General features: G+C 45.8%; 6 protein-coding genes across 6 annotated transcripts; 3 read left to right on the top strand and 3 right to left on the bottom strand.

Annotated features, from left to right (window-relative positions):
- Window positions 1-2100, top strand: EDB91DRAFT_1165613 (uncharacterized protein). Its single transcript, XM_041319966.1, has 6 exons — window positions 1-503; window positions 819-1052; window positions 1169-1341; window positions 1395-1477; window positions 1538-1944; window positions 2001-2100. Exons 1-5 carry the CDS (start codon window positions 399-401, stop codon window positions 1786-1788), a joined length of 846 nt encoding a protein of 281 aa, XP_041171498.1. The 5' UTR covers window positions 1-398; the 3' UTR covers window positions 1789-1944; window positions 2001-2100.
- A 6148-nt stretch (window positions 2101-8248) lies between these two features.
- Window positions 8249-9307, bottom strand: EDB91DRAFT_1086643 (uncharacterized protein; the record flags this gene model as incomplete). The annotated part of the gene is made up of 1 exon (XM_041316076.1): window positions 8249-9307. The coding sequence occupies one exon, from the start codon at window positions 9305-9307 to the stop codon at window positions 8249-8251; it is 1059 nt and encodes a 352-aa protein (XP_041171499.1).
- A 2314-nt stretch (window positions 9308-11621) lies between these two features.
- Window positions 11622-12190, bottom strand: EDB91DRAFT_1086644 (uncharacterized protein; the record flags this gene model as incomplete). Its single annotated transcript, XM_041316077.1, has 3 exons — window positions 11622-11806; window positions 11852-12013; window positions 12052-12190. 3 exons carry the CDS (start codon window positions 12188-12190, stop codon window positions 11622-11624), a joined length of 486 nt encoding a protein of 161 aa, XP_041171500.1.
- Window positions 12191-12524: 334 nt separating this feature from the next.
- Window positions 12525-13688, top strand: EDB91DRAFT_1086645 (uncharacterized protein; the record flags this gene model as incomplete). Its single annotated transcript, XM_041316078.1, has 8 exons — window positions 12525-12663; window positions 12723-12758; window positions 12812-12940; window positions 12994-13083; window positions 13167-13345; window positions 13406-13510; window positions 13560-13604; window positions 13659-13688. 8 exons carry the CDS (start codon window positions 12525-12527, stop codon window positions 13686-13688), a joined length of 753 nt encoding a protein of 250 aa, XP_041171501.1.
- A 1134-nt stretch (window positions 13689-14822) lies between these two features.
- EDB91DRAFT_1254157 (uncharacterized protein) lies at window positions 14823-15791 on the top strand (the record flags this gene model as incomplete). Its single annotated transcript, XM_041323766.1, has 6 exons — window positions 14823-14978; window positions 15033-15098; window positions 15174-15182; window positions 15237-15428; window positions 15481-15644; window positions 15701-15791. The coding sequence occupies 6 exons, from the start codon at window positions 14823-14825 to the stop codon at window positions 15789-15791; spliced, it is 678 nt and encodes a 225-aa protein (XP_041171502.1).
- A 5964-nt stretch (window positions 15792-21755) lies between these two features.
- On the bottom strand, window positions 21756-22659 carry EDB91DRAFT_1086647 (uncharacterized protein; the record flags this gene model as incomplete). The annotated part of the gene is made up of 7 exons (XM_041316079.1): window positions 21756-21770; window positions 21797-21902; window positions 21955-22066; window positions 22143-22183; window positions 22236-22360; window positions 22409-22588; window positions 22633-22659. The coding sequence occupies 7 exons, from the start codon at window positions 22657-22659 to the stop codon at window positions 21756-21758; spliced, it is 606 nt and encodes a 201-aa protein (XP_041171503.1).
- Window positions 22660-24338: the final 1679 nt, after the last annotated feature.

Genomic DNA, 24338 nt, shown 5'->3' on the forward strand with positions numbered 1-24338 from the left:
CATGGGGGCAGGGCGTTTTGTGCTAATACAGAATCAGAACAACTGTCACTTCTTCAAGTTGAAGGCTTCTTGAATCTATCATTTGGAATCTAGACTGCCGCCCAGGGTGAACCTGCACAGTGCCCATGCACTGAGTTGTAAACTTGCAGTCTCATCACGTCCTTCTGAATGTAATCCATATGATTATCACGATCGCTCAAATTTGCAACACAGAGGTGCCGTGAGTTCCGAATCTTCGAGGTGAGGTATTCTGAGTCCTCGTATATGCCTCATGGCACACATAGCCATATGCCCATTGCCCACTGGACCTGTGCTCGGGCGCTCGCAGAATTCACCCACTCCGGCGATGGTTATAAGCCGTGCTGGACGCTCCCCAGCTGTCTCAATCACCTTCCTCCATGAATCCTTTAAACTTAAGACGGAAATTCAATCGCTTCCGAACTCTCTTTACAGGAAGAGGCCGTGGTCATAGGCCTGTGCTGGACACTCCTTCACCTTCCTCCGTGGATCCGTCGTCAAGAGACATTCGGAGCGCTCCTTCACCTTCCTCTGTGGATCCTTCGTCAAGAGACATTCAGAGCGCTCCTTCACCTTCCTCCGTGGATCCTTCATCAAGAGACATTCAGAGCGCGCCTTTATCTTCCTCCGTGGATCCTTCGTCAAGAAACATTCAGAGCGCTCCTTCACCTTCCTCTGTGAATCCTTCGTCAAGAGACATTCAGAGCGCTCCTTCACCTTCCTCTGTGGATCCTTCGTCAAGAGACATTCAGAGCGCTCCTTCACCTTCCTCTGTGGATCCTTCGTCAAGAGACATTCAGAGCGCTCCTTCACCTTCCTCCGTGGATCCTTCATCAAGAGACATCCAGAGCGCTGCTTCACCTCCCTCCATGGATCCCTCAACGATAAAAGAGAAATGTGGACGCTTCCGAATCCTCATAATAGGAAGGGCAAATGCAGGAAAGACCACCATACTCCAGAGGGTTTGTAACACACGGGAGAACCCAGAAATATATAATAGCGCTGGGGAAAAGGTGGGCATAATGATACTCGTAGTAAGACGCTAGTTATGATTACTCATCTCGATTAGATCGATCCCGCCGTTGTGGTGGCATCCAGAGAAGTAACATGTACTCTTATCAGGTGATAAAATGACCTAATGCGTTCTTAGCGCGGAGAGCACGATATCGAGAATGAAATGGTATTTCGAAGCAACCCAAGATTCGTCTTTCACGATTCGCGCGGCTTTGAAGCCGGTGGGCAATCCGAATTCAACACGGTGAAGGCATTTATCGCAGACCGTTCCAAGAGAACTAGTTTGAAGGATCGACTCCATGTCATCTGGTAATTGTAATTGATAAAATTCAAGACGTGCGCTGGCTCACTTATTGACATAGGTACTGCATACCGATGAATGAGGCATGCCGGTCTTTCACTGAAGGGGAAATCAAATTTTTCTCTCACTGTGACACCGGAAGCAGTAAGCTTTCACATCTGACCATCCTTAGCTTGATGATCAACTGATTCGCAATTATCCTAGTTCCGGTGATAGTATTGTTTACCAAATTTGATGCCCTCCACACCATCGAATTCGCCCAGCTGAAAAGGGATGGAGCATCCAGGAAAGATGCTAAGGAACTAGCCCCGAAGCGGGCTGAAGAGTCATTTGCGAACGGCTCGCAATTGAAGTTTCTATACAACCCCAACGACATTGGACGGCCTCCAAAATGCCATGTATGCCTCCCGAGTAAGCCGCTTAATTATCGATTTATGATTTATGATGATTCGTGATCTACACGCGACATCAGACATGGACAAGGATGACGCAGACTGCGGACCGCTCCTCGAACGGACGGCTGAAACTCTAGACAATACAGTGCTTCAGCAGTTGTTCGTCTCAACTCAGCAGACCAACTTGGAGCTCTGCATGAAATATGCAGTCGAAGCGTAGCTACCTAGGTTCTCATTTACATGTGGCGAGTATTAACGACCAAAATTTGCAGAACACTCGCGGAATTTGTCGAATCTGCTCAAACAAACCGATCTCGCATTTCTGCGGGTCATGTAAATGAAATAAGGAAGTTGTGTGCCTGGTTTCCACACATTTATGTGAGAGATTCTTGTAATATCCAAAAATTGCTCTCATTCATGTTGGGCGGTTGCTTGCAGATAGTATGTCTATTTATACTCTCTGGCGCGTCATCTGAAGACATTGATGATGAATTGACAGGGAGTGAGCACATTGATCCTCCACCGAGCTCGAGCATTGCTGACTGATGAAATCGCCGATCCCCGATGACAGTTTGTGAGTCGTTATCCGCCGTCAAACTACAACCTCGTTGACCAAAGAAATTGCCGATCTTTTGACAGTGGGTGAGTGTGTTCTTCGTCTACTAACATCGAGCGTCGCTCACCGATGAGACTTGCCGACCTATTGATAGGCTGTGAGTGTGCTGATCATGCGTGAAGCTCAATCCTTGCTAACCGAACACATTGCCGGTCTGTTCATAGTATGTTAGTTTGTTCTTGCTCCGTAAAGCTTGAGGCTTACTCACTAGCGACATTGCTCATCCATTGGCAGAATGTGAGTGCGCTGATCCTCCCTCAATATCGAGGCTTGCTCACAATCAAATTTCGTATCCACTGACAGCGAGTGAGTGTGTTAATTATCCGTCCACTGGAACCTTTCTGACCAAAGACACCCAACCACTGACAGAACGTGAGTCCATTGATCCTCGATCAACGACGACCTTACTCACACATGACATCACACATCCGTTCACAGCAAGTGAGTGTCCATCGAGCTCGAGCCTTCCTCACCGATGGTGTTGCTGATCCGTCAACAGGTTGTGAGTGTGTCCGTCCTGCACCAAGCTCGAGCCTTCTTGACCGTAGTGGTTTCCAATCTGTCGACAGGTTGTGAGTCTGCATCCTCTATCGAGCTCGAGCTGAACTGACAGAATTCGTTGTTGATCTATTATCAGGATGTGAGTGTGTTCATCCTCCGTCGATGTTAAGCCTTGCTCACCGATGGCTCTGCCCTGTTGACAGGCTGTAAGTGTGTCGATCGTCCATCGAACTCAAGCCTTGCTGACCGAAGAGTTTGCCGATCTGTTGACAGGTTGTGAGTGTGGTCATCCCTCATCGACCTAGAACTTTACTCATGAATGAAATGACTGGTCTTTGACAGCGAGTGAGTGTATTGGCCCTCTGTCCGAACGCTGACAGAATAAACGGCCATTGGCGAATCTGTTGACAGACCGTAAGTGTATTCGTCTTCCTTCAACATTAAGCTTTGCTCTCAAATGCACTTTCTGACCCATTCATAGGATGTGAGCGTGTTAATCCTTTGTTGACCTTGACCCTTGCTCACCAATGAAATTGGCCATGATTCGGTAGCTTGTCAGTGTTTCAATCCACCATCAACCTCGACCCTTGCTGACTCTGTTGACAGGATGTGAGCATCTGAACACCGGATATGTTGAGTCCTGCTCACCAATGAGATTCCTAATTGTTTGACAGGTCGTGAGTGTTGTGATCCTCTGTGGTGCTCGACCCTTGCTGACCGAAGCCATTCCCCATCCATTCACAGTGGGTGAGTGTGCTGGTCCTCTGTGGTGCTCGACCCTTGCTGACAGAAGCCATTCACCATCCATTCACAGGACGTGAGTGTGCTGATCCTCTGTGGTGCTCGACCCTTGCTGACAGAAGCCATTCACCATCCATTCACAGGTCGTGAGTGTGCTGATCCTCTGTGGTGCTCGACCCTTGCTGACCGAAGCCATTCACCATCCATTCACAGGTCGTGAGTGTGCTGATCCTCTGTGGTGCTCGACCCTTGCTGACCGAAGCCATTCCCCATCCATTCACAGTGGGTGAGTGTGCTGATCCTCTGTGGTGCTCGACCCTTGCTGACCTAAGCCATTCACCATCCATTCACAGGACGTGAGTGTGCTGATCCTCTGTGGTGCTCGACCCTTGCTGACCGAAGCCATTCCCCATCCATTCACAGGGCGTGAGTGTGCTGATCCTCTGTGGTGCTCGACCCTTGCTGACCGAAGCCATTCACCATCCATTCACAGTGGGTGAGTGTGCTGATCCTCTGTGGTGCTCGACCCTTGCTGACCGAAGCCATTCACCATCCATTCACAGGTCGTGAGTGTGCTGATCCTCTGTGGTGCTCGACCCTTGCTGACCGAAGCCATTCACCATCCATTCACAGGTCGTGAGTGTGCTGATCCTCTGTGGTGCTCGACCCTTGCTGACCGAAGCCATTCCCCATCCATTCACAGTTCGTGAGTGTGCTGACCCTCTGCTCACATAGACTATGTCATCATTATTTTGCTAGGATACCCATCCTGTATACACGCAGATGCAGCCTAGCCTAAACTCTCTGGCATGTCCCATCAGTTACATACTTTCCCCACAATTCTCATATTGACCTTGCGCTAGGCCTCTGGCTCATCAACATTAGAGCAAATTGTGCAGCTCTGTTCTGGTGAATCTTTAGGCGAGATTGAAACGAGGCCACTGATCATTGATCGACTAGCTACTGTTATCATTCTCGAACACTCTTTCCACGTCTGGGACCAGCGACGTTCTCTCAAGGACTGCGAGGGGTCCAAAGACTGCGTTCGTGTTGCTGTCAATCAGTACATGAAATCTCCGCATGCAGCTGCCGTCAGGGACGCTGTGGGCACTGCCGTCCGTGCATACCAAGCAAACTCGTCTATTGAAAGCTCTCAGAAGACGGCGGAGTTGGCCAAACCGATTCTTGAAGTCACTTTGCAGCATCGTCTACGTATGTTTCAATTCTTATGATTGTGGCAGTTCCACTGATTTCTTTAACTTCAGCAAGATCTTGATGCTAGGAAATGTAGCGCCATGTTGATGGTGTTCGGAATTGAGCCGAAAGTGTGTTGTGGCGAATCCAGGTTTCGCGAGGTCTGTTGGGTGGTTCGAGAGTGCGGCACTGTACCAAATGGTTGTATCATCACGCAATATGTAACTTCTTCATGCGATGTGTATGTATGTCGGTCACCCGACATCCCGAGATGGCGGCGAGCCCTGTTGACTATCTTAATTAACCGCTTGATGTACATCTCAAGTGGTCCAATTGCAATGCGAGTTTTCTCAATGGTTCTGTCTACTTAGTACGATTTCACCCTCCAGCTAGCTTTTCTCAACCCGCGCAGAGTTCTCACAGGTCAATTCTACAGGCCAATCTGATATGAGCGGGACGTTGTTGAGCGCGGATGCAGCAACTGTGGTACTCGGAAATGGGCGTTTATCACGAACGGCGGTGTATCTCAATTCCAGTACAAGCGAGGCTTTGGTGTAGTACATACTTACCGATTATCCGCTTCTGCAGGTACAGTGGTGCGATATCTGACCCACTACTTATTAGTTCAGAGTCATGTCGTTGTTCTTGTTACTGGATCTAGAAGTCGACAGCGACCATGATATATATACCAGACAAGAATACGATTCAGAAGACATCTATATTCATGGCGCCGCCTATCTTATGTACTACCGCTGAGATGATCATCAATAACTCGAGTATGTGCATTAATGACAAGTTAATGATGTAGAATACCGCGGTGCGCAGATCCTGATCGAGATGAGGGGCCGTTGATCATTATTGGAGATTGATGTCATCGACTGTGGAGATGCGGTGGGACGCCATGGTGCTGGTTGTGACTTGGTCATAACACTTGAGCTCGAGGTGGGAGGGAAGCCTATGTAACTCGTTGTGGATAAGGATCGTTATGCGCTTGTGATAGTACTATTGATGACGAGGTCGTCCGGGTGTAGTGACGACACATAATTGAGTGTAGAGAGTGATATGAGATGCGAAAGTGAGCGAGGAAAAGCTGAAGAGATTGCCCGGTGGTGCACATAAGACCAATTGATAGCACGGGAGAGTCGGTCAGCAATGTCGTGACTTGGGGTTCGTTTGTAGGCACATACATGGACTAGGTCTCTGAAGAACGATAAGTAAACTCAAAAGTAAAGGTAACTCACGAGGAACTGAATATATGCCGTACGGTCAAGGTACAGTTGGTGGTTCATAGACTCAGCTGCTCACCATATGTACGTGTCGTCGAAGACTATTTTGGCAGCAAGTTTCCCAAATCCAAGTGAGGATTCTTGAATAACTTACCAATGGGGGGCTTGAAGGGTCATATAATTCAGGCCGTGGCGAGTGAACATGATGAGGTGGCCTGGGATCTGGGTCTGATAGGACATATTTGGATGCCCTGACGGTGGCGGTATGGTGTATGGAGGGGCATTTCACTGCGCGGATTGCGATCGCAGTTCATAGTGCGGCAGCATGCGAGGAGGGACTTTGAATGTGCGCTGAAAAAGACTGGGTGTGACCAGGTCACTTGGTCCGCCCGAAGGGAACTGAAAATACGAGAGTAGCAATATTAAAGATGTTTACTACTCATGGGATTTTCGACGAGCAGACAAATCTGCGAGAGGGGACAGTGACGTTGCTCGCCCTCAACATTTGGGATGACCACAGTTAAAAGGAACAGGTAAAATAATATTTATAAAACAACAACAAAAGATATTATTATAGAAGAAGAGTTGACGACGTGAGAAGGGGGCCAGCAGGAATGCTAGTAGGGCGACGTTGATGTTACGGAGGAGTGTTATGACGAACAAAAAAGTTAGTGGACGGCGTGAGGACCGAAAGAAGAAGGGTAGGAGAATTCGAAGGTGGTGTGAGTAGAAGGAGATGGAGGAGGTCGGAGAGGATCGGCCGGAGGGAGAGTGGAAGGCCTGGTGCTATGCGGTATGGTGGGGCTTGAGTTGAAGGTGATTCGAGAGGACATTGAGTGAAATGACCTAGTGGGAGGAGTGCTAGAGTGCAGCTGGTGAATCTGACCTTGCGCGGGGAGGACCGGGGGTGTTCCCATATGACGAAGTGTAAGCGGAGGGATAGTAGAATATTTGACCATTGACGAAACAGTTAATGCCGCGAGTGGTCCATCCAACGTGTTGGATGGAGCCTGGAGGACCTTGAAAAAGATGTACGGCAACTGCCGCGACGTTCGTCAGCATTCGTCCAAGTACTTGCTTGGAATCAAATTTGCGCGAGATACATCCCTCGACTTCACGCAAATATGCAGATTTGCGTGAGATGCACCCATGGAATGTTGTCATAACCCACAAGTAACCCCAAGCGACTTGCAAAAATGACTTTGAATCTCCTCTCTCCATTCTGTCTCGATCGGACATCAGGAAAAACCTCCCCTGGGAATTACCTATATATCCACAATATTACATTGTTTTACTCAACTTTACTCGACTTTACATTGTTTTGCTCGACTTTACTCAGTTTTTTCAGTTATTACCATGTAAAACTACATTTTCACGATGTGTGTCCCATCCTACATTGAAGTAAGTGTACATGTCTTTGAAAATGTTCAAAAGAAATGAGGGGCATGCATCAAGAACATCTAACTCGTCCACTCTCCAGGAACAGCTCCTCCCCACTCAGGCAATAAGTGAGCACTTCGACAAATTAAAGATACGGGCACAATTGACACTTGGTGTTCGCCATTGTGAACCACCCGCCTGACCTTATACAACCCAGACTGTGGATCTGGTAAAGCACTGAAGGCTGAAAACCATTCGATATAGGCGAGATGCTGAGGTGGAGGGTTCTGAGGGTCGAAATACCATTTTAATACTGTTTGTGGCAAAGTGAAGACTGCGCGAACCTGCGTGACATGTAAATCTAAAAATTATTTTATATCAACAGAGGATCCAGTGGACTTGAAAAGGTGTCACCTTGTATAGATTTGGGAAGCGTGTCAGGATTGCGCACCTGTATAAGGCATGTATCAAAGCAAGCGGCTTTGACGGCGCGACCTTTGCTGTTCTTCACTGCTGGCTGAGCATGTATGGAGTCGAGAGTTTCGGTCGCGTGTATCTCATCGTTCCAGAATTTGATTCAGTGGAAGACAGGTACAGAGTCACAGGGCAGATGAATGTTCACTGCATGATCCTCAATTTATTGGAAGGACAGTCCCAGGTGATTATATTGGACAATAAATCTCGCCAACGCCGGAATAAAATGAGTGGCACCATGTGAAGATAAAGAAGTGATTTCTCGGAATGGAACCAACTTGCATGATGGGTGACGAGTCATCTTGATGTGAAAGAGGCATGTGAGATCTGGAGGTTGCCAGTGTTCAGCAGGAGAAACCCAAATGTCATTTTCTGTGTCGGTCGTGCTCTAATTGTGGCACCATACAACAAAATTTGCGTGCTGCAAGACCTTCTCCTTGTGTTCAAGCCACTTCGTCATCTGCCAAAATTCGTCTTTGTGATTGGTGGCAGTGTAAGCATCTTTTGCGAAGTCGATATGAAGCCTCTCAGTGGCCTCCGTGTTGAAGTTATCCATTGTGCCGAACAATTTGATTAATTCAGCATAGTGCTGAAGAAAGTGGAGCTTCGGTATATTGAAGTTGTTGCAAATGCCAAGGTCTTCAAAGACACCTTTATTTGCATGGAATTCATCCACCACTGTTTCAAGTGCATCAATTGATGAATCGGAGTGAACAGGGAACTGAGCAAGGTAAAGGAAATCTAGAAGGGATCGAGTTGCATGCACTAGTCTTGCCAGAGATGCATTTCCTGGCAGCCGCACATCAATGACGAGGCCAAGTAAGAAGCGTGACATCTGCTTGTGCTCTGTACCACTGACTCGGCTCAATGTTGTGATCCCTTTCTGGAAAGCATGCATAGAATGATTGGGTGGAAGGCGGCAAACTCGCAAATCTGTCTCTGCAGCCCCAACAACCTCAGTAACCCAGCTGATCATATGCTTCATTATCCCTTGGTAAAGTTGATGCAAAATGTTGGGCATTATAGATTGGAAGATATTGAGGTACAGAAGATCTTCCCAGAACGGATGCTGAAGTGGTTTAATTCTAACGCCATTACAGGCTTGGGTATATTGTGGGGATCCATGAAGTTTGAGTGCATCCAAAATTGCATTAAGATTGCGTAGTTCATGTTGAGAGGGGTGTTTGCCAAGCTCATTGCGGGGACAAGTGCAGATGGGACAGTCTTCGTTCATTGTCCCAGTGATGAGACACTGCTCGGGGTAATCCCCAATAAAGGCCACAAAGATTGGATGACAGCGTCGCATGATGCTGTCCCCACTCATCATTACAATGCCATCCACTCTGGCTGACTTCAATGGCGCCACAATGCATGACATGCACGCATGGAAGAGATTGGCCAAGGTACAACACTGTGATGCTTTGTTGGCAATTTGCGTGAGATGCATTGTTGGCAGATATGCAAGGAGAATTTGACCTCGGCAGGAGGGTTTGCATTGGATGCACTTTGGTAAATTGCCAATCGTAAGATAAACAGGATAAGCAGTTTTATTTCGGAACAGAGTGATCTGTGTCTTGTCGGATGAGATGATGATGGGAATTATTGTGGCCCCTGGTTTTGATTGTTCCAAGACTTCCTATGGTTAAACATGAGCCAGCAACTGAGTACGATAGACATAGAACATGTACTTGGGTCGCCCACCACCATTCACCTGTACACATGTCATGATACAGACATTGAGTCTTGCCTGCATCCACGTAATGTCTTTCTGGTGCGAAAGACAGGTATTGTGCATGCTCGGGGTCACCATACAGAGCTCGAACACATTCCAGTATATCTCGTGAGAATAGGTCACACATTTCACCAACTATGCAGGCTTCCTGATGAGTGAAAGCAGGTCGACATTGTTAGGTACCGTGCCGGCTCAGGAAGCAGAGGGGTCAGGGCTTGGCTTCAGCTCTTGCGCTGCGCCCTTAGCTGAGTACGTGCCCCGAATTTGGAGCAGGTCCAACATTGTCTGACGATAGGACGAGTGGACTGCTTAGGTCCACTTTGAGGGTCGGGAGGTAAGTGCTACTAGCAGTGGGCCGACTAGGAGCAGAGTGGAGATGGCGGAGGATGATGCGGAAGGGGGAAAGGAGCAGGGGGAATACTTGATAGGAGCAGAGAAGTAAGGGGAAGACTTAGAGCACGGCTCTAAGTCGGAGCAGAGGGTCGGAGGTGACAACAAGATGAAACTTGTGTCCAGAGGAGGCAAGGTCCTACTGAGAATTCTCACAAGTAGAAACTGCAAGAAGACAAGTAATATTAAGACTGGGGGAAAATATCTAAGTACAGGATATGTTATATACTTCTAAGTATGAGGCAGTGATCAGGATAACTATGTTGTAAAGCTATGTACCAAGGATATAATTTGTAAGTACTTACACAGGTGAAGACATAAGTCGGAGCGGATATCAATATGTACACGTCGGATCAGTGATCGAGCGGTAAGAGGAATTACCGGTGATCCGGGAGTAAGGGTCTATGCACCAAAAGGGAAAGTATATATCTAAAAGGGGAAAGAGGTTCCAGTTGAATGGAGACATTATGGAAGGGGACTGGTTGGGCGGTTGAGTGGAAGCGTAGGGGCGGATGCGGACGATGATTGGACGGAGTGGAGAAGTGCATGGAGTGGAGGTGGTCAGAAAGCGGAGCTGTTAGGCACCATGCCGGCTCAAGAGGCAGGGGGGTCGGGGCTTGGCTTCAGCTCTTGCGCTGTGCCCTTAGCCAAGTATGTGCCCCAAATTTGGAGCGGGTCCGACGTTGTCCAACGATAGGACAAATGGACCGCTTTGGTCCGCTTTGAGGGTCGGGAAATAAGAGCTGCTAGCAGCGGGCCGACTAGGAGCGGAGCGGAGAAGATGGGGGTTGATGTGGAGGGTGGATAGGAGCAGAGGGAATGTTTGGCAGAGGTGGAGAAGGCGGAGGATGATGCAGAGGGACAAGGGAGAATATTGGATAGGGGCGGAGTATGTGGAAAAGACTTAGAGCTCGGCTCTAAGTCGGAGTGGGGGATCGGAGGGTCGGAGGTGACGACAAGTTGAGACTTGTGTCCAGAGGAGGCAAGGTCCTACTGAGAATTCTCACAAGGTGTAACTGCGAGAAGACAAGTAATATTAAGACTGAGGAAAAATATCCAAGTACATGATATGTTATATACTTCTATGTATGAGGCAGTGACCAGGATAACTATGTAGTAAAGCTATGTACCAAGGATATCATTTGTAAGTACTTTACATAGGAAAGACATAAGTCGGGGCGGATATCAATATGTACGCGTTGGATCAGTGATTGAGCGGTAATAGGAATTACCGGTGATCCGGAAGTAAGGGTCTATGTACTAAAAAGGAAAGCATATATCTAAAAGGGGAAAGAGGTCCAGTTGAATGGAGATGTTATGGGAGGGGACCGGTTGAGCGGTCGAGCAGAGCAGATACAAACGATGATCGGGCGGAGCGGAGGATGAATGGAGCGGAGGGGGTTGGAAAGCGGAGTGGATATTGATATTAGGGCGGTCGGATCAGGTATATGACAGACATGATGGAATTTTGGTATTGATAATCTTGTTGAGTTCAACTGAGTTCTTGTAAGACAGACCAAGTGCTTCGTGGACCTGATATAATGTCAGACATGAGCTTCCATGTCAAAATGCTAAATAAATTTATTATACATACACCTTTGATTGCTAGGAGATCGGTGAATGTGGTTGATCCCAGACCTCATACTTTTGCCCAGTGTGCAACTTCCCAGTCCATCTGAGAATTAAATGGAGCCCAGGGATTTTCTGTGCTTCCCTCCACAGCAGCTGAGTAATTTGTGTACTCAGATCTCTTCAGTTGAGGTATATCGTCCAACGGAGCCCCAGCTTCACCTCCAAAATATTCAATAGTGACCAGAGGAGAATCTGAAGTCAGTGACACTGCATCTCATAGTGGCTCCCGATTGACACCTGAAATATCCTCATTGTCACTCTCCAGGACGTTCTCATCTTCCTCCGCCACACTTGCATGATGGTGAACATCAACATGAACCGGTTCTTCATCATTTATGAAGGGAAAATCTTCTTCTCTGTAGTTGTCACCAAAATAATCTCCACCAAATGGCTGAGGATCTGATATGACATCTGAGTCAGGTGTGGTCCGTGTGGACCTAGTATGGCCACGGGGTGCATTTCTGCATATGGTTCGATGTACCAAACTATTGAGGCTATCACGCTCATGTTGACAGTGCGGATCAGAGGACTTGTGGAGGTGTTGAAGATAGGATCCTCTTCGAGGGAAATATTCATGGCAGCCTGCACATTGAAACACCATAGTGGTTGCACTAAGAAATAGTGTACAGAGGAAAAGGCCAACTGAAAAGGAAAAAGGCTGAGGAAACGTTATGGCCAACAAGGTTCAACAGACCCACAAGGTTCAACAAACCACAAACCCTGGACGGTTCTTGAACTTGCCAACTAGCCTGTCGCATTTTTGCCTTTATTCTTGTAACACCCATGCCCACCTCCATCAACGTTCACTTGGACCTGCCCACCCCCACCTCTGTTTACTTGGAGCCCACCTCCATTGACATTCACTTGGACCCGCCCACCCCCACCTCCGTCAACATTCACTTGAACCAATATGGCTGCACGACAGTCAAAAGCTGCTGCCGCACAGTTGAGGGAAACCCACAAGGCCAGAATGCAAGCCCAACTTCAAAATGTCTCTGTTGCAGATACAGCTGATAATATGGAGTTAGATGAGCCCAGTACAGGACAACGTGAGGGCATATGATGTATACCTTTTATGATTAACACTGATAAAAAAAATTAACAGCAGCTTGTGCGGCCAAAACTGTGGTGCTAACAAGACCCGGTCAGTACCAATTTATACTAGCGGCAACAAGATATATACTCAAATGTTCCCAGATCGCCCTATAAAACACAAACAAGTTAGAAAAGAGCCAGCCAACATAGTACAAGAACCAACCAGCACAGTACAAGCACCAGCATCATTGCCAAAGGGCAAACACAAACACGCTAATAGTGTGGTAGAAGGTCAGAGCAGAACTTAGAGCTGTAATTCTGTTTACCTTCAAGTTTGAACATAGTCCGGAAAGCATCAAATGCGAGCAAAGTTCAACCATCAGAGGCACTGCATCAGTGTGAAGTCAAGAAGGTCAAGTTAATGCCTAAGCTTAGTGAGCCCAATCAGTAATCCCACAACACAATAACAACTCAAAATGGATAGGCAGGACTTATTTCGCACCAAATCCACTTTGAGTCTCTGGTAACAAGTGCAGCAATCCCAAGGTCAAGGATGGTACTACTGAATCAGATCTTAGAGACTTAGATGAAGATGGTGAAGACCGTGATGAACAAGATAGCCTAGATGATGATGATGTTGATGATGATGAGGATGAAGAATTTGCAGATCTTGCTGTTGAAAATTTCGGTGAAGAAGTTCGTGAGAAATATCACTGGTAGCATGGGCTTAGATCACTAACCTGGTGTCCTGGACAGGGAGTGCAATGGACCCAGAAGAATACAACAAATCAAGTCAATGTGGCACTTGACAATGAGTTAGAGGACGAACAAGACTCAATGAGGCTCAAGAAAGCAAAGCAGGTATGTGTGACTTACACTTGGGATATACACTTGACATATTTACTGGCAGCACAAGTCAAAGAGTACTACACGAGAGAAGAAACTCCAGGATGAGGTCAGCTATCCAAAGCTCACTGACAGTTGCACTCACTTTTTTGTTGTCTACTAGATGCCACACTTCGCTGATGACACAGAGTAGAAGCCTCTTACTGTGCTTGCAGTCAATTCAGGTGCCTCAGATACTGCAAGCCTTGATGGAACTACCAGTGTGTGGTTGACAGACACAGATCTACGAGTGACCGTTAGCGGGAATGCTCCATTTATCTCCATCAAACTGCAGTCAGAGAAGGTCTGCAAGGTTGTTCGTGGAAGCTATGAATGAGGACAACACATGTTTGCATTCGGCCTGGAGGATGATGTTGATCTCACCTGTTAGGTACCGTGCCAGCTCAGGAGGCAGAGGGGTTGGGGCTTGGCTTCAGCTCTTGTGCTGTGCCCTTAGCCGAGTACATGCCCTGAATTTGGAGCGGGTCCGACGATAGGACGAGTGAACCGCTTAGGTCCACTTTGAGGGTCAGGAAGTAAGAGCTACTAGCGGCGAGCCGATGAGGAGTGGAGTGGAGAAGGTGGGGAGTGATGTGGAGGGTGGATAGTAGGAGGAGGAAGGTTTGGTAGGAGTGGAGAAGGCAGAGGATAATGCGGAGGCTGGGAAAAGGGATAAGGGAAATATTGATAGGGGCGGAGGAACAAGAGGGACACTTAGAGCACGGCTCTAAGTCGGAGCGGAGGGTCGGAGGGTCGGAGGGTCGGAGGTGACAACAAGTTGAGACTTGTGTCCAGAGGAGGCAAGGTCCTACTGAGAATTCTCACAAGAGGTAACTGCAAGAAGACAAGTAATATTAAGACTGAGGAAAAATATCTAAGTACATGATATGTTATATACTTCTAAGTATGAGGCAGTGATCAGGATAACTATGTTGTAAAGCTATGTACCAAGGATATAGTTTGTAAGTACTTTACACAGGCGAAGACATAAGTCGGAGCAGATATCAATATGTATGCGTCAGATAAGTGATCGGGCGGTAATAGGAATTACCGGTGATCCGGAAGTAAGGGTCTATGTACTGAAGGGGAAAGTATATATCTAAAAGGGGAAAGAGGTCCAGTTGAATGGAGAGGTTATGGAAGGGGATTGGTTGAGCGGTTGAGCGGAAATGTAGGAGCGGATGCAGACGATGATTGGACAGAGCGGAGGATGGGTGGAGCGGAGTGGATATTGATATTAGAGCGGTCGGATCAGGTATATGACATCACCATTGACAATGTCTTTGCGATGACCACTGCATTCACAACTTGCAGTACTGAGACACTGGCCTATGAAGCTCTCATTGAGTCAGCTGATCATGAAGGTTATACTGGGGACAATGACATGGCTGAATGCCTTCTTAGTGACTCATGGGCTCAGTATGCCAAGCCGCTCATAGATTATGTGAGTTCTGTCAGTGTATAGTTGTATTTTTTTAGATTCATGACTGCACTTCAGACTACATGCCACATTCACCTCTGCTGCAATCAGTTTAAGAAGGCGGTTGGTGTAGTTGTCACAAGTGTTCTCAATCTTGCGACAAATTCCACAGCTCAGAACTCATCGCTCTTAGAAGACATCAACTATATCTACCCTTAGTCGGCCAAGGTACAGTGTGCATGTGTGGTGTCTGCACAACCTCGAATAATTTATTTCTTTCAGAAAAACAAGTATGAAACCTTGAAGCCATTCCAGGCCGAAGTGATCAAAGAGGGCGTTCAAGCCAGCTTCTTTGTTGCCAACCAATACAATGATCTTGGCATCAAATTTTCTTACTTACTTTTGTCTTCGCTCTCCACAGCTCCCAATGAGTTGGAGGTTGTCAACCACATGATAGCCAGTGTTGCTACCGCAGTTTTTAAAGTTCATTATTTGTTACTGCCTTGGCTGACGTGTAAAATCTTAGGTTGAAGCTTGTATCCTGGACTTTAACATCGGAAAGAGCAGCAAATTTGTTGGCCCGAGTCACAACAACACATTCAAAGCACACATACTCCTCCTCCTCACTATGAAGCAGAAGAAGCCACTTGAGTATCACAAGCTAACTCATGGCATCTATCGTGCTGTCATGTATGCATTTTTTGGATCTTTTGTTCCAATTCCCAACTAATCTCTTTCTGTTATAGTGGCATGCACAGTGTTGGGTCTGCCCAATTTTTGAAAGAGCAAATTATTGCGCAGGTTGACTGGGAAAACATGGGCAGTGAGTCTGATTAGGTTTATTTAATTCACCAGTTTCTTCCTATCTACTATTACTTCTACTAGTACCGCTAATCTGTTCTTCATGTTCTAGTGGGATTTTTCTGCTACCTCTGATACACTCGTTGACTGGCCGCACATTTCTCTACAATCATTACCATATCATATATTGAGTCTGGATGACAATACAATGTTTTTTTGTTTACATTGGTGTGATATTCAATCGTCGTGAATGGTGCAGCATGGATGCTACAAACATTTCATGTTTTTTTGTGTGTTTTTTTGTGTTTTCCTCCACTTTACTGTGACAGTGTCGATGGGGGACTGCGGTTTACTATGTAAATGTCAGTAATGTGAGATATTGTGATAAAACCTGGTAAAACATAGTAATCCACACAATTTTCGCGTAATTTCCGGGTAATACACAGGGGAGGTTTTTCCTGATGGAGCAGGTGTCGGGGTAAGTCTCCACTATATCTATCCACTTTTTCACGCTTAGATGCTCTCGAGGACATTGAGTCATCCTCTATAACTTGCATCAAATTTCCGAGTCATGACCTATTCCCACAAGTGCCGCTTCTGAATTCCGAGCCCTTGCAATTCGACAATGTCAAATTTCCATATATATTAGCATCTCATGGGATTGCGCTTCTATGTTCAAGCTTACAATGAGACTATGAAACTCCGTCGTAAGTTCTTCAGTCATGCTATGCATTCAGGTGTTCTGGATTTCCACTATTCCAAGATCTCCATTGATCGAAGAAACCACTACTAGTAACACCATCAACCAAACTGCACCAATGTGAAAGTAGAAACATGACTCACTGTAGTTCACTGTCACCACATACCACTCCGTCATACATATATGCCCCGACGACCTACCACGCCAGTGAGTCATGTGGTTAAATCTAAGATGCAAGCTACTCATACTCACAGTGATCACGTCATTGATAATTTCAGCTGCTGCTATCCAGCGCAGCAGTTTCAATGGGTGCAATATGTGGGACAATTTTTTTTTGCTGCTGTCAAAAGGACTGGCAGATATTGACACTGTCAAAGCAGCAAAAATGGTGAGGACAAAGGAGCAACACACTGTCTGTAAGGATGTGATATGGGATTGAATACATGTGAAAGGGGCGGTAGGAAGGCACTTTGCTTTTATGTGCTGAATATTGCTCTGGCAGAACTTCATGGCAATGAGAACCTATCTTACAGGAAATATAATTGATCTTTCCTCACATGATCCTAAGATCTTCCAAGCTAGCAGAATGTGTCTGGCGCAATATATCATCGCATTACTAGGCCCCAAAGGAATGAGCTGGATATATGGGAACTGGAGGGAAATCTACATCATGGTATGGTCCATCACACTAACCACTCCTGTCCATATCGTAAATTCACATGAGAACCATCTTCTATCAGTCAGACCTGTTGTTCACGATGGGTACCTGTGTACTGAACCATGTTCTGACCCATAATGGTACCAATGATCACCACAAACCATTACACCTCTGATATCATCTTGAGAATTTTAGGTGAAGGTGCATCATGCCAGCGTGCCTCCTACTTCCTATTATCTCACAGGAGTCTGACACTATTTAACTTTCAGGCGTCCTAATCATTGTAAACTTGGTTGGTATGACATGTAATAAAGGTAGTAGTAAGGGATAAAAGCACCTGAAAAATGTGTGCAAGTTGCAGGAAGCCTACCATGAGCGTCCAGGACGCGTTGTTATATCAACTTCCTTTTTGGTCAAGGAGGTGGCAAAAATTTTGTGATTGACATTAGTTTTGCAAACAGCTGTAACCAATGTGGGTACAACAAGTGCAGCGGAGAGAAATTGATCTACTACAAAGTTGGGTCTTTGCTGCCTACTGCCTCACTTGAGAACAAGCATGTTCGACCCTAAAGGGGATTGCTACTGGGGAGTGCTAATCTCTGTCTAAACGACCCTAATCAACCCTACTGCAAGTAGGATGAGGATCCGCAAAAATGTGGAACAAGCAGAACCCAAGTGGAACTCAAGCAGAATGGAAAGGAATGAAACGGAACTCAAATGAATAAAGTGCGGAACGTACTGATTCGTCGGAACTTGCAGGCGAAGTCGAAGGAAGTATATCACGAGGTTAGATTGATAGTGGGCATAAGTCAAAGTGGTCCTCTAGTAAGGTGAAGGGAAAGTGGGAAGGTAAAAGATGGGATTCGATAATAATCACCCAAACCCTGAATACCACTACCTAAAGGGAATATTATTTTCAAGGAACACTGAGGTACAGGTAGTAAGTTTCTCAGGAAGCGGAAGTGAAGGCAGGCAGTGCACATGGGTGCAATACTCCGGAATAGGGGTCTGTGCCATAAGGGCTTATGTCAATTTCATCCAGATAACATTAGGAACAATGGGAAGAGAGATACAGCGTACCAATAGACCTGGAAGGATGGGGACAGGACATGCGAAGGTTGTCCAACGATGCGCGGGAATATCGGATAGTGCGGGTGGGTTTCAAAGGATGCACGGGAATGCGGAACCCATCAGACGATGTGCAGGAAACGCGGAACATGCGGAATACGCGGAACTGATGTGAGATGATGCGGAAAGGACAGGGTTTTACACCTACAGTGGGGGAATTCCCCACACCGACTATTCACAATATATTCAACATCCATGTTTGTATGGCGCACACCAGATGCAGAGTCTTTACATGTATGCACACTGTACGGCATTACCATCTTGCGATGTCTAGATGATGGCAATCATTCACCCTGGTATTCTCGAAGTCTGGTCATTTATATTTACAAAAGATTCGATAATTACAGCTATTTTCATATCGATAGACCAGAATCTGGAAAACTCATTTAGCTGCTTTTGTGTGTTGTTGGAGCGACACCAAACAGAGGCCATGGTGCACACTAGCTACTTTTATGAATCTTTAATGTAACTTGGACTTGTGGGGCTTGTGTGGCACTGCAGGGCAGTGACAAGACCCTGGAATCATACCACATGCACTGACCTGCGACCAGCCGCACATGGTGCACCATGGTTATTACCAACTGCAGGTGACCTTGTCAAGAAAATGAAGCCCTCACTGTGAAAGACACTGCAACATTGTCAAAGGTAAGTTTTGCTCATCATCAAATAGGCTCCACTTAGTTTCTGCAACCCTGGCATTCTAGCGAGATCATTGTCTCTTTGTCACCATCGAAAACAATGGTTTTTGGATCATCTGACAATGTTGATCCATTGCACAAATATATTTTACATACATGCTTGTGAGTCAATCCATGCCTATGTAGTGTTCATTTGATGGTGGCAAGAGACACCTCAATATTCAATATCCCTCACCTCCCATAGAGCACTTTGTAGTTCAGATAGAAATATGTCAGGAGTGTGCTAGTGATGGACGGGTCCAGTTTGGTCTGGTTCTCTGGTAAATTCTGAGAACCAAGAACCAGACCATAGGTTCAGTTCTCCTCAAAAGCAGAACCACAGACTGGACCATTGGTTCGGTCTGACAATGGTTCAGTTCTGGTTTAGCAAGGGTCTGAACTGTGAACTGGACCATCCAAACATATACCACAAAAAAATTGTTGGTGTAGAGTAGTGCTAAATACTAACATGAGAAGAGTCATAACTACTTGCCATCTTCATCATCTGCATCATTGTGGAGGAGAGCAGTGATCAATGCGTCCAAGTGCTGCTCAGCATCACTAGCTGCGGAAAGGTGACCATTGCAGTATGCACTCTTCAACAGCTGTAGGCTCTCAAAGATATCTGTTTTGAGATGATTCCATCACTTGGTTCCTGTCAACCCGCCACTTGAAAAGGCACATTCTGATGGAGTAGAAGAGCCTTGTATGGGCAAGTAGTCCCTGGCCATGTGCAAAAGTGTTGGGTATTGAGATTGGTGGTGCTGTATAAATTTTAGTTAATCAACTCATGCACTTGTGAGTTGTGACAGTATAAAAACTCACCCCCACCAACCTACAACATCTTCAGTCTGCTCAAGAGGACTTCTTAGATATGCTGTAAGCTCAGCACAAGGATTAAGCTGTGTGTGATCTGATGCATGACATGCTTGCACAGCTGCAAGCACCCACAAATGGCCATACTGACCATGTGAGTCAGATGTACCTTGGTTATTGTTTGCCTCTGCAGCAACAGAAATCGGGGCAACATAGTACTCATCGAACTATGGACATACTAAATCAGACAAGCACATAGAGATCAAGGAAAACATTATTTACTGCTTGTCTAAGTTTATCAAGGCCAACATTGAATGATGTCTTGTCCCACTGATGTTCAGCATATGTGATCTTGAGATTTGGGTTGAGGGCTTCAAAACCAACAAGTTGTCAGTATCATCATAAGTGAAAGGAAATGTGAACATACCAAGACAAATAAAATAAATGTCAGTATCCTTCATTTTGTGATACCACTTCGCAACATTTTCCAAAGCTTTTGAATAGCATCACTGACTTTGGAAAATCGCGGAAAATCTGCCATATTTTCCCACAACTTCTGTAAAAAATTGAAGACAGGAATTGTGTGCCAGACAGAAGGGTCATGTGAGCTAGAGAATGTTTGCGTAGCACTTGCTGGTTCCTATTATTGTTGTTATGAGTATACAAAGAATATAATCAATTAGCTTGTGACAACGAACCTGTAGAACCTCGTGCATTAATTTTAACTTTTCCCAGTCCCTTTTGTCGAGTCGAAAGTCTGCATAGGACTTCCCTTTAAGGTCCATAACATCTTTGCTGTCATCAGCAAGCTCAACAAAGAGATTGACACCCTAATACAAATGAGCTTTTAGAACATAGTACGTGAAAGAGACATGCCTTCTGAAGCAACAGCATTCATGAAATGAAACTATATATTGAGGCCCAGCATGTTCACACCCACTGCATCAGCTCAAGGATCAGGACATCTGCTTGCTTACATGATTGGGCAAAAAAAGCATGAGCCTAGGGTGATGCACAAATCTGTAACATGTACTGGTTAGTATGACAGCAGAAACAAGGGTTGCAAGATAGCATACCTGCTTCACAAGTGCTAGTGCCTTTCCAATAGTGTCTCCAACTCCAAATTCCTTGTCTTTGTCCTCCTGGTTGTCACCACTATCACCTTCCCCCTCGTCATCCATCTCATCCAAGTCAGCCTCTAAAGCATCTACATCTACATCTTTACCTTCCAGCTCAGCACATTTGAATGCTGCCTTGATCTTTTTGAGAAGCTTGCAAGCTGATGTTGGTGAGACAGTGGTAACAAAATGTCTGGCAGTGAGGTTGATGGCATGTTCCATTCATCTGCTCAAACAATGAGATGAAACATACAATTACATATCACGCTGGTGATCATATCTGATGTGGCCTTGTACTAGATCCCACCTCTTTGCACCAGCTTCCTTGTCAGCATTGATCATATCAGCAAATGCCACAAGGCATGTATTGTTACTTGAAGCATTGTCGCAGGTAAACCAACCAACCTGATCATTATTTAGTAACACAGAAATTAAAAAAGATGACACTTACTTTTGGACAAAGATCATAGCGATCAACTGTGTGCATGAGTAAATGAGCCATGTTAGCTCCGGTATGACATCCTTCAATAGGTGAACAGGCCAGCTGCTCAGTCTGAAGTTTCCAGTCATTGGGTTGATCTAGTTGTGTATGGATATAATGGCTGGTAACAGACAAAAACGGATCACCAGGGTCGGACGTCTAAGCATTGAATGTGAAGGAGACTTTTCCAGGTATGTCCTGCAGTGAGTTACTACCATTAGTAGGATGTTAGATATTGTCAAAATAACAATACCTTTAGAATTTCTTTAAGATTTGCTTCAGTAGCTTCTGCTTTCTTCATAATTTCTTGGCAAATGGCCTTGTGGTGTGGAATGTCCTTGTTGGACAGAGATGGTTGGAGGTAAGTCAATAGGTGACGGAATGGGCCTTTTTCAACAAGTTGGAATGCCTGAAGATGCAAATTAGACATTGCCTACCTTGATGACAAATGACAAAGCCTTACCTTGTCCTCGCACACAATCAACTCCACAACATAATCGAGGAGGCCACTGGTGGTGAATATGGGTGCTTGTGGCTGATGAACTACAATGCTGTCGAGACTTTGTTGACTGAAATGTAAATTAATAATGAAGCCAAATATCAATGTGGAATCAAATATACCTATCAAGGGTTCCAGACCCATCAGACTTTGGACACACCCTTTCATTGAAGGGAATATCTAATTTCTTGCAGTTTTCTTGATAAACCTTAATGTGGTTGGGATGCCTACATTCTCTCATCAGTAGGAGTCCATTGATTAGTAATGTGGAACATTTGCCTCGAAATATGGGTATGGAGTGTTGACATACTGCCCTTGAAGAAGCAATGTCTAGCAGCAACACCATTCTTTCTACACAATGAAAGTTTTGGACAGTGTTTGAAACAGATTATTAAAGACCTACTGGCAGACTGTGCACACATGTTCTGACTCAACCAGCCCAGTGTGCAGGTCTATGTAGTCATCCTTCTTGATGAAGATAGTGTGAACATCCACAGTTTGTTCAACCTTGGGATGACAAGTTTGACCCTGATTTGTATATGAGAAAAATATTGATAGATCATGCTAGTGGCTTACCTTGCAATCTGCATCTCCCATAGCTTCAGTTGATGCATATGCATGCTCCGCATCATCTTCAGCTTTGGTGTCACCACCTTGAGTGCCAGGATCAAGATCAGTGCCACCAATTTCTACATCACCATTGGACTCCCCACTGTCACCAGAAGCAGTAGGACTTGTGATAATCTTGCGTGCAACCTGTCGTCTGGTAGCACCCAGATCATCAGCAGCTTTCCGTTTACCTTGGGTGGTACTGGATGATGCAACATTGTCAGGATCAAGTACCCTTGTTGATGTTATGCGAAACCTCTCGGATGGGATCTGGCAGCGCTAAACCCGCAAGGGGTGTTCAAAGCGTGGCCCTCAGCGCTAGCCCAGCAAGGAGCTCGCCTGCGCTAAGTCTTAGTAAGGGTTTGAGGCCCTTACTTGCATAGAGTCGATTGGAGTTTCTCGAGGATATGATCCAAGAGACGGAGTTCAACTCAAGAGTATTGTCTCAAGAGAAGATGATTCTTTGTGCAGAGGGAGTTCTCTTTTTAGACAAGAGAACTTTCAGACCCAACGACAAGATCAGATGAAAACTGAGTAGATTCAAGTTAGAGAATCTATCTACTGTACAAATGGGATATATATATACGTAAGGGTGATATACCGGTGGAGCAGTAAGGGTACAGGGTATGCGAAGGCAATACCGAAGTAGTGGTAAGGGTCGGGGTTGTGTGAGTCATAAGTATAAATAGGTCAGAAGTACCGGTTGAGCGGTAAGGGCAAAGGGCATGGGGAATCCCCATCAACGAGAGAACCGAGACAAGGGGAAGGGCATAGGGTGCGGTAGAAGCCGGGTTTCAACGATCTAGGGGAATAGTTGTAACCATGGTCTAGGTCTAGACGAGCCCGAAGAATGAAATGACATGTAGCGCTCATGTTACTGTAACAGTTGAAGGTCAAGTGGCTCGAGTAGAATGACGAGCACCTGCTACCAAAGCTGCAGGGGCTGCAGCACCAGCAAAGAATGGATGTAATGGGGCAGAGTTGGTTGTAGCTGAGGAGGGGATGGGCTACTCGTCATCTGCATCATGGAACCATACTATGTCAGAGGCATCTTTCAACTGGCTATTAGGACCAACAGTGCTGTCAGACATAGTTGCATACAGTGAATGAGAACTCAGCTTGTTGTGTACCTTTTATCCCTTTGCATTGATTCTTCGAATTGTGCGGACATGGTATAGAAATGACCTTGAGAGGTGACAGGTTCGCTCAGCGATGAATAATGTTCAATGATAGATCAAGAAACATCTGTTTGGTTGCAACAAATTACTTGAGTCGTCAATCAAGAATCAAACATTACTTCAAGTGATCCCAACACATTGTGTCGTCAAGCAGTCCAACTCACAGATGTGTGCTGCCAAGAATAAAGCCTTAATACCTATCAAATTAATGTGGATCAGTTATGTTATTTTTGCTACATGGTATGAACTCGCCATATACAGAGAGATATAAGACAAGACGGGCAAAAGAAGTCAAATCTTGTTGTCATATCCTGTACCTCCAGATCTGGAATTCCGGAACCCCACCACTAAAGTCCAGTCCTCCATCCTGTTATTTTGCCCGGCGCTCCGCTCTCATCTCCGGACTCACCCCTATCTCCTTTTAGAATAGCTATTGCTCCAGTTACCGGTTATGTCCTTTTCCGCTATGCTTACTGATCCGTCCATTCTTACTTCATTTCCGACTTCACTGCTTTGATCCGTTACACTTACTAATACTTTCTACATGCCTCATACATAGCCCTTACCTTTGCTGACTGATTACTTACATGATACCTACAGTGTATAAACTCCTGTAATACTCTGGAACTCCTTAGTTTGAATATCATCTTAGTTCTGCTTATTCCTGCAATCTCTGGACTTGAGTCTCATCTCTTGTCCACCTCCGAGTCTTAGGGGTA

The sequence above is a fragment of the Suillus paluster genome (genome assembly GCF_016628075.1).
Source record: "Suillus paluster strain FC165 chromosome Unknown EDB91scaffold_101, whole genome shotgun sequence".
NCBI lineage: Eukaryota > Fungi > Basidiomycota > Agaricomycetes > Boletales > Suillaceae > Suillus > Suillus paluster.